Source organism: Medicago truncatula, chromosome 5, assembly GCF_003473485.1.
Source record: "Medicago truncatula cultivar Jemalong A17 chromosome 5, MtrunA17r5.0-ANR, whole genome shotgun sequence".
Taxonomy (NCBI): Eukaryota; Viridiplantae; Streptophyta; class Magnoliopsida; order Fabales; family Fabaceae; genus Medicago; species Medicago truncatula.
Genome location: NC_053046.1, coordinates 34,871,525 through 34,881,836, shown reverse-complemented (window position 1 = coordinate 34,881,836; position 10,312 = coordinate 34,871,525). Strand labels below are relative to the sequence as shown.

The following is a 10,312-nucleotide window of genomic DNA, read 5'->3' as shown; positions in this document are numbered from 1 at the left end:
AGTGGATTTGAAAAATTGGCAGTGAATTTGCATCCTGTTATACTTCAGATTTGAAATTTATTATTGGCGTTCTTTGCAAATTTCAGGCTTTGGTACAGATTTGAAATTGTTTGATTCAGATTATGACTCGAAGCGAAAGTGCTTTGACGGATGCAATAGATCATTAGCGTGGCGATGAGAACTCGCAGTTCATGAAGTAAGGCCAACACCGTAGAAGTAGCTAGGGCTATGAAGCACCAAGTTAGGATCATGACATAAGAATGACCCGGATTTAGATCTCACGTTTTCCACATCAGACGTCTAATCAACATCACAATAGGCCTGCAAACTTGAGGGAGACAAAGGAGAAGCATCTTGCAAAACTAAATCATGATCCAGAGCCATTGCTTTCAGATATTTCATAGTTATCTTTCGTGCAATTGAGTGATTCTGCAGGGTTTGAGACACAAACTGGCACACTTTATTAACAACATATCCAATTTCTAGTCTAGTTATGGTCACATACTGCAAGATATTCCATGTAGTATGTGAACCAAAATGAGACAACATAGGATCCCTTTGAAATAGGTAGATATACCTTTGGTAGAGTAAAGACAACATTATCATGATTTTTGTTATTAACATATAAGTTGTGATTTATGTCATCAAATTTTAAAGTAATTTGTCAATTACCATGATAGTGGTTTACATACATCGGCTAGATACCTATAATGCTATTTCACATATAAGTATTGATATTTTCTATTTCTGAATGACTGAATTGGGGTGAGTGGGTTACATCTTCATCCTAGCAAATCATTCACAAACTCTCAACATGTCTACTGTGATGCTGACTGGGGTGGGGGGTAAGACAGTGATGAAAAGAGAGAATCTGACAATGGTGTGCATGTCTCCAGCGGAGGCGCAATGATTTTGACCGAGTTTCAAAGAACACGCTGTGTGAGTGCTCGGAGCGACTGAAACCTTACAATCAAAACAGAGGAAAGGACAAAAACCAGAGAGATCTAGTACCAAGTTGAATAATATAGAATGGTCAACTTGTGTTTCACAGTGAGGTTGTGCATATTAATATATAAGAGAGAATCTCGCGAGAAAGGAAAAATAAAAATAAGAAAATCATATCAATGCTAATAAATAGAGAATAATCAACAAACTCAACATAAATTACCAACTAACTTAGCAATACTGTAGTTAGTTATAATTGACATACTTTATAGAATTTCGGTCTACACAAGATATTTCGGAGCTAGATGTCAAGGGGGAGGTTATTCCTTTATCTACACAAGAGTGTGGTTTAGTGAGTTATGGAAGCTTAACAAGAGTAAAGATGCATCTTTGTCCCAACGTTCGCAATCAAAATGGATCAAGAGGGAGACACCAATTCTTAGTTTTTTCATAGTTATATCCGAAGTTTATACTAGTGTATAAGACCCATTTGATACACATGCAAAGAATGTTTGATAAAACAATAGTTTGAATTGAAATAATACAGTAACACTAAAAAATAATTATATAAATGTCCAAGGTCAATAATAATTAAATATTATAGGTTTCTAAATTTAAATGTAAGTTAGACTCTCAGGTGTATAGACTAGAGACAAACTCACAAAATATTATTATTAAAGACAATTTATATTTAAAGTAGCATTGAAAGAGTTTTGAATTCAATTTTTTTTCTATAATGATGTTACTTTAGATCTCTTTATAAACTAAACAAAATTGTTTTAATAGCAGTAGACTACAAAACCCATGTAATCCATAGCAGTTTGTAGCAGCGCGATTACAATGCCGAAACAACGGCTCCTCCCAACCATAGTGGGAGTGTTGGTTGCGATTGCTAACTATTTTTTAGTATTTATGTATCTTGTTGGAATTTATGTTTACTTTGTCCACTGCATTTTAGTCTTCGCAATAGCGGCTATCCTACTATCGACTATATGCCTCTAGCATTTTGTGTAGTACGGCTATCTGGGATTAACAACATAAGAATTTATGATGACCTCCAATCCATTAATCTAAATTTTACCTGATTCAAAACTTCCCACGGATTTGCTCCCTTGTGGTCAACATTGTTGATAAATTCAAGTCTTGGTAGTTTATATCAACAACTAGGGAGTGGCTTTGCACCCCACCAACACTACAAAGAACATTAATGGCAACCACTGTCAAAGGCACGCAAAGCACACTTCACCCCAGCAGTGAAATTATCAACGCCACGACCAGGTGTGTCAATTACGCTAATCTGCAAGGACAAATTTTAAAGAAAGAAATAACATAAAAAACAATATTAACCGAAGAATATATCAGTTTACTTACGGAATGAATAATGCAGGTAAGAAAAGAATAATATTATTACCTTGTAGTGTTTCCAGTTGAAGAAAGTGATATCAGCCGCGATCAAGACAAGCCACTGCACATTCTTGATCTTGAGCATTTTCTCTTGTAATCACATGTAATCACAATAGTGGCTATCCTACTATCGACTATATACCTCTAGCATTTTGTGTAGTACAGCTATTTGGGATTAACAACATAAGAATTTATGATGACCTCCAATCCATTAATCTAAATTTTACCTGATTCAAAACTTCCCACGGATTTGCTCCCTTGTGGTCAACATTGTTGATAAATTTAAGTCTTGGTAGTTTATATCAACAACTAGGGAGTGGCTTTGCACCCCACCAACACTACAAAGAACATTAATGGCAACCACTGTCAAAGGCACGCAAAGCACACTTCACCCCAGCAGTGAAATTATCAACGCCACGACCAGGTGTGTCAATTATGCTAATCTGCAAGGACAAATTTTAAAGAAAGAAATAACATAAAAAACAATATTTACCGAAGAGTATATCAGTTACGGAATGAATAATGCAGGCAAGAAAAGAATAATATTATTACCTTGTAGTGTTTCCAGTTGAAGAAAGTGATATCAGCCGCGATCGAATTAGAACGTGGTTTCGGAAATAATCTGTCTAACTTACATCTGAAACATAAACAATTTCCCCCACTACACATTCTTGATCTCGAGCATTTTCTCTGTAAGAACTTTTCTCTAAGTATAAATCCTGACGCTCCTTTTGTTTCCTCGCAAATATCCTCCCAGCCTCGTTCAACTCTTTTGATCTTACTTGTGTATAACATGAACCTCTCTTCCCAGTTTACCTTGGCAGGGTCGATGAGCCCCAATATCCAGATGTTGTGCAGCAGCTCCGCTGACTCCACTGTTGAGAAGCGACGGAGGTGGAATGTTGAGGAGGAGAGGAGGAGCGACATGGAGGAGAAACAAGCCATGTTGGTGGTAATGTTTGTAACACACGTTAAAATGTGTCCCTAACCAATTTTATAACTGCATTAACCATAACAAAAATACTTATGTTGTTAACGGTCTTCTGAAACTTAAATTTCATAAACTACTTTGACTTATGCTAGTGGAACATACCACTTTGACAACAATGAGACATTTACCCCTCAAAAAAAATAAAAAAACAATGAGGCATTTAAACTGTACACCATATTTATACGGTGAACCATGATTTTCTTGTCAAATTTTTTTTCTTTTGAAAAAAATCGTTATTTATTTTAATATATAGGAGGATTTTCGCAACACAAAATTTAGTTATCATTACCAATTTCACTACTCCATTAACCATAACTAGCTTCAACGCTAGTGAGTCCACCACACAAATCCAATGTGAACTAGGAAGTAAAACTGACCACTTCGTGTTTTCACATTTCAAATATTTTTGGTAGCTACCATAGACCATATGGACTTGGGCAATGGAGGGCTGGCATATATTTAGATATGTTGATGAATCATACTTACAAGACATGTTCTTTCAAATCATATAAATCCATAAAGTCCTTTCAAATAAAATAAAGTCGTATGATATATATATAAGTCTATTAATTAAAAAATTCTTATGTGATAGGGACGTAATGATATTGAGCCAGCAAAGTGGGCCTACGGTGTGGAAAGTCTGAAAGTCTATGTGAGGAGAAATAGGAAGTAGCACTACTGATGTGGCAGTAGGGTCAGTGCGAGAAGGTGTGGTTTATTTATGATTTCTGTTATTAAGGAGTGATCCGAAAAAGGGGGGAGGTTGGTTATGCAGAAATTTGTCTGCTGTTTGTTAGGCGGAGAATTGTAATCTCTCTGCGGAGCTCAGCTCTAGGGTGGATTGGGAGTGTGTTCCCATTTGCATTTTCATTTTCTAATTCAATAATACCAACACCTTTTCTACTCATTTGTGTTTATTGCTTGTTTACTACTTCTCTGTTTTGAGGTCTGCATCAATAAGGCAGAAGCTTAAAATACCAGTAGCTAGCTTTTAAAACAGCAGGATTCTTACTAGATTTACACTATTCTAAGTAGATTTATATGAGTATGATTGCTCTTCTATTAATTATATGACATAAGATTTGATCAGACCCAAAATTTGTGCTTAGTGTACCACTAGTAGCCATCATCGTACTAAGAATGCTACAGGTGAATTCGATTTCCAAAGCGAAATCTCTGGAAGACCAAATCTAAATTAAATCATAATCATAGTAACGAGTCAAGACCATAAAACATGGAATTCAAGTTAATTTAACGCTTACCTTATATTTGAGAGCACTGCCCATGAATAATGGTATAAACCTCCGTGCAATGATGGCCCTATGAACTGCTTCCTACACACACAATAATAACAAAAGAAAACTATTTACAAGATAAGATTTGTAGAAATTTGGCAAGTGAACCAAATTCAATCGAAGTAATAAAAAATTCGTTTTCACGAGGACTGTATTTAACTTCTATTTAGCAATTTTATTATTAAAAAGGATGTATAAATTTATATTGGTGCCCTAGGCAGTTGAGTTGATTTAGTAACATAAACTGATTAAAAACAATAAAGAATTGGTTTTTAGAAAATTGAGAGAAGTATGGTTAAGTCCTTCGAATCCTCCGAAGCTCTCCTATGGTAATTTGCACTCCTAATTACAATCAATGATTATTTAGTTTCACGACGGATTAACTTAGTAATTCTACCCAATCTCTTGATCTAGAATTCTCCCCGCAAGTGACAACCCCTTAATCTCTTAAGTGAATTCGAAACCATTGGAGGTATTAAACGAATGTTAATCCCTATATCATAACCTAATAATGATCTATCTCTAGCTTGATTACTTAGGTTAAACCTATTACCTAATTCAGAGTTAAAAGTTAGGGTTAGTGGTCATTCAATTTCTATGATCAATATGCATATTCATAAAGCTAGGGTTAATAGTCTATCATAAACATACATAAGGCATTAAACACAAGGTAATATGAATAAAAACTAAACTTTCATTGATGTTCAAAGGAGTTCAACAAATTAGGGTTCCCATAGGGTTACATCAGATTCATCTCAGGAATTAACCACAAAAGAATTAGTTACTCATAGCTAAAGTATAAGCTAACTAACATAAGAAAAAGGATTCATACATGTGAAGGATGATTGACTCTTAGTTTTGATGGTTTCCCACCAGATCTCCAAGTCTCTGCTCCAAATTATGCTTTTAGGTCTCAAAATTCGTGAACCTTTCATCTGAAAACGCCTTTTTATATTTATAAGCAAGTCAAAATCGGTGGCCGATTTCAACAGAACGCGTGCCTAGAAAGTACCAAATCGGTGGCCGATTTTTCACGAGGCCAAAGCTCAAAATTGCAGCAAAAATCGGTGGCCGATTTCCAATCTTGAAAACTTTAATTTCTTCTTCTTTTGTAGCTTGCAACTCCATGAATTACAATAAATAACCCTTAAAATTACATGAAAAATTTCTACTAAAAGAGTAATGACAGAATGTCATCAGAAAACTAGAGATCATGGTAAAGATTGATCTAAAGGTTATAATTTAATCCTCTCACCCTCTCATTCTAAAATGTCCTCTCACTTGATACATCCCTATATATATATATATATATATATATATATATATATATATATATATATATAGGGCATATCAAGTGAGAGGACTTTTAAAATGAGAGGGTGAGAGGATGAAATAATGACCCTTAGATTAAATTAGATGGCTGTGATTAAATGTCACTTCTATGACTCGTATGATACTCTCTTTTCCTTATCCCTAGCTGAAACTGAAACGTTGGCTTCCTTCTCCCTGTATCCATGGCTTCTCTCTTGCGCTCAGATTCTTTCTTTATTGTCACTCTCCTCTTGATCTTCGTTTGGAAAAAGATGCATAGATTAGATTTTAGCAACATGGACTGGTAATATAGAGGAAAAAAGCGCAGAGAAGAAAGGATCCCTTTTGGAAGCCTTGACTCCGCCGTAACAGCGACGTATCCTCAGACAACCGTTTTTTCGCCGTCGCCAAAGCATTCACCAAACGTTTCCCTTTCGCCGGTAACCACGACGGAATAATCAGGGATTGCACCTTAAAATACTTACATTTATGGCTTGTTAAAGGAAGATTCACGTTAATGGTGGAATGTTCTCAAACAAGATTATCCAATTTTCTTAAAAATTAAAATTAATGGTAAATTGCTGAATTTTAGTGTTGATTAATTATTTTTTCATGTGTTAATTAAGGGTATTATTTTTTGTTGAGATGGAAAGGTCTGAGAATAACGTTAAGAAAATCACATGAGATGAGAGCAACAGAAGAGAGAAGACGAAGTGGAGAAGAGGAAAGATAGGTTACAGTATTTGACCCTTTTGAAAGAACAATTAAATCTGAGGCGTTGATTTTGATCTAACGGTCTAAATTAATTCCTCTCAGCCTCTCATTTTAAAATGTCCTCTCATTTGATACATCCCCTATATATATATATATATATATATATATATATATATATATATATATATATATATATGCGCGCGCGTATATGTTTATTACGGAGTTGGTGGAACAAGTAGTGTTTATAATTTTAAGGTTCAGAAGTATCAATCAAGTGAAGCTATGTTATGGATTCAAAATGGACCAGATAGACCAGATTTGATTGGAATTGATGGCATGTGAGTTTCATATTGTTGATTTATATTTAATTTTTTTTATCATAAAATATGGTTTTCACACAAAAAATTATTTATTTATGATTTGTCAATTTAAGTGGCTCCAAAACTATACAACGATGATGCAACTCATTTGTATGCAGTATGGTCGGTAAGAATTGTTGTTACCCTTTTATTTCTTCTCACAATTTTGAGTTTATAAATTTATACAGTCAGTGAGAATATTTTCATGCTTTCTTTCAATGTTTATTTGCATTTAAGGTTAATACTAAAAAAAAAGTTTCCTTTCTTGAATCTATAATGTGATGTTGAAATTAAATTGACAGACAAGTAATTTGAAGAAGACTGGATACTACAATTTACAATGTCCAGGTTTTTCCCAATAAAGTATTTGATCATGCCAGTTTTTTTATACATATGACATATCAAAATGGGTCCATAGAGGACTATGGACCTGGACCTAAAGATTATTACTCTGGTACTAAGTGTTATTCTGTCGAATACTATGGAGATCTAAGAGGAGAGGTTGGATATTCTCTCCAATTTGGAGGACCCGCCGGTGGTAGTTGTTAGAATTAATTCATATTTTTATAAACTTGAGCTGAAATTTAAAAATAAATAAAATTATATTTGCATCAATGGTTAGAACAATTTCTTTAATAATATGCTTTATTTTTAGCTTAAATATGCTACGCTACCAAATATGTTCTTTAGTTTGCAAAAGATTTATTTTAAGTATATTGGCCCTTAAAATACATCTTAGACCTTTTATTATTAAAGATCCATATATACTTATTATCTTCTTATATATTAAAGTTAACAAGTAAGCCCTAATTTTAACCTAAACCCTATTGCATAATTTTACTGTTTTAACCCTAATGTTCACACCTAATCTCCTATTTTCATGAACAATCCTAATGGTCTCTCCTAATCTTCTTATATATTAAAGTTAACAAGTAAGCCCTAATTTTAACCTAAATCCTATTGCATAATTTTACTGTTTTAACCCTAATGTTCACACCTAATCTCCTATTTTCATGAACAATCTTCTTATATATTAAAGTTAACATGTAAGCCCTAATTTTAACCTAAACCCTATTGCATAATTTTACTGTTTTAACCCTAATGTTCACACCTAATCTCCTATTTTCATGAACAATCCTAATGCTCTCTCCTAATCTTCTTATATATTAAAGTTAACAAGTAAGCCCTAATTTTAACCTAAACCCTATTGCATAATTTTACTGTTTTAACCCTAATGTTCACACCTAATCTCCTATTTTCATGAACAATCCTAATGCTCTCTCCTAATCTTCTTATATATTAAAGTTAACAAGTAAGCCCTAATTTTAACCTAAATCCTATTGCATAATTTTACTGTTTTAACCCTAATGTTCACACCTAATCTCCTATTTTCATGAACAATCTTCTTATATATTAAAGTTAACATGTAAGCCCTAATTTTAACCTAAACCCTATTGCATAATTTTACTGTTTTAACCCTAATGTTCACACCTAATCTCCTATTTTCATGAACAATCCTAATGCTCTCTTCTAATCTTCTTATATATTAAAGTTAACAAGTAAGCCCTAATTTTAACCTAAACCCTATTGCATAATTTTACTGTTTTAACCCTAATGTTCACACCTAATCTCCTATTTTCATGAACAATCCTATTGCTCTCACCTAATCTTCTTATATATTAAAGGTAACCCGTAAGCCCTAATTTTAACCTAAATCCTATTGCATAATTTTACCGTTTTAACCCTAATGCTCACACCTAATCTTATATTTTCATGAACAACCATAATGCTCACACCTAATCTCATATTTTCATGAGCCCTAATTTTAACCTAAACCCTGTTGCATAATTTTACCGTTTTAACCCTAATGCTCACACCTAATCTTATATTTTCATGAACAACCCTAATGCTCACACCTAATCTCATATTTTCATGAGCCCTAATTTTAACCTAAACCCTGTTGCATAATTTTACCATTTTAACCCTAATGCTCACACCTAATCTTCTATTTTCATGAACAACGCTAATGCTCACACCTAATCTCCTATTTTCATGAACAAAGCAAATCGGCATCGCTTTATTTCCCCTATTTCTTCAAAACAAATCGCCCTATTTCTTCAACAAAACAAATCGCCCTATTGGAATAAAAGGGTTTTGAAAGATTATAGCAACATTTTTTTTTGTTAATATTACACTTTTCATCCAAATTAGAACTGAACTCTCTTTGTTAAATATTTACCACAAAATGCACCTGAATTTTGCAATCTATATAAACAGGTGGAAGAAACATTTCAACAAACAGTTAAAGGGTATCATTTACGGTAAAGGCCAAATATTCGATAAAAGGAAAATTATTTAAATAAAACATTTTACATGTTCAGGTTAAGAATGAACTATTTTTAGGTACATAATATAACATTAACATATAATTTTTACAAAAGAATGAAGTAACATTTTTTCAAAAAAAAAATAAAAAAATATGAAGTAACATACCAATAATATAATATTGACATATAATTTTAACAAAAGAATGAAGTAACACACGATTGATAAAAATTAATATTTTTTTGGTGAATAAGCGTGGTGTCTGAGGTTCGAATTCCAACATCTGCATATATTTGGGACCACATATTTCATTCTCTTTGGTATGCATTGAGATTTGTTTTTGTCTACTATATCTACAATGTATTGCCGCACGGGTGGAAAGTCTAGTCTAAATAACAAGTGCGTCGCGACCTTGAAATTGTAGAGAGGCTTGAAAATAATCAAGTCTTGATTAGAGTTAATTTTGTAGGATTAATTATACACTCTTACTAGTCTCACCCATATGATTCTAGTTACACCCAAATTTATTTAAAATTTTACAATAATACCAAAATTGTCATGTTCATGTAAATTTCTAAAAACCCACCTTTTATGATCATTCTGAATTCTCACCCCCTTTTATCCACAAATTGTGCAACCAAGATCTGAATCAACATCTTTGTCATTGATCTGTAATCTATTCATAAATTTCATGAATTTTATTTTCTAAGAGTTTCTATTTGTTTATGGTTTGTTTTGGTATGAGATATGCATGTGTTAACCGCAATTTGATTTCACTTAGTGAGAGGTTAGTGTAAATTAAGTTTACGTATCTATATGAGAGGTTAGTGTAGGTTAATGTAAATTCAGTTTATGTATGTTCAATTTAGGTTAATGTAAATTCAGTTTACTTATGTTCAATTTAGGTTAATGTAAATTAAGTTTACGTGTGTATATAAGAGGTTAGTGTCAATTCAGTTTACTTATGT

General features: G+C 33.1%; 1 protein-coding gene across 2 annotated transcripts; it reads right to left on the bottom strand.

Annotated features, from left to right (window-relative positions):
• Window positions 1-1,661: 1,661 nt before the first annotated feature.
• LOC120580518 (uncharacterized) lies at window positions 1,662-4,723 on the bottom strand. 2 transcript variants are annotated; one of them, XR_005646252.1, is made up of 4 exons: window positions 4,603-4,723; window positions 2,902-3,349; window positions 2,357-2,792; window positions 1,662-2,242 (listed from the first exon to the last, which is right to left on the bottom strand). XR_005646252.1 is itself a non-coding variant. In XM_039834223.1 (3 exons), the coding sequence occupies exons 2-3, from the start codon at window positions 3,292-3,294 to the stop codon at window positions 2,150-2,152; spliced, it is 486 nt and encodes a 161-aa protein (XP_039690157.1). In that variant the 5' UTR covers window positions 3,295-3,349; window positions 4,603-4,723; the 3' UTR covers window positions 1,663-2,149. The 2 variants fall into 2 exon arrangements, 1 of the variants encoding a protein (XP_039690157.1); XM_039834223.1 differs by lacking the exon at window positions 2,357-2,792 and having other exon boundaries at window positions 1,663-2,242.
• Between the last annotated feature and the right edge of the window lie 5,589 nt (window positions 4,724-10,312).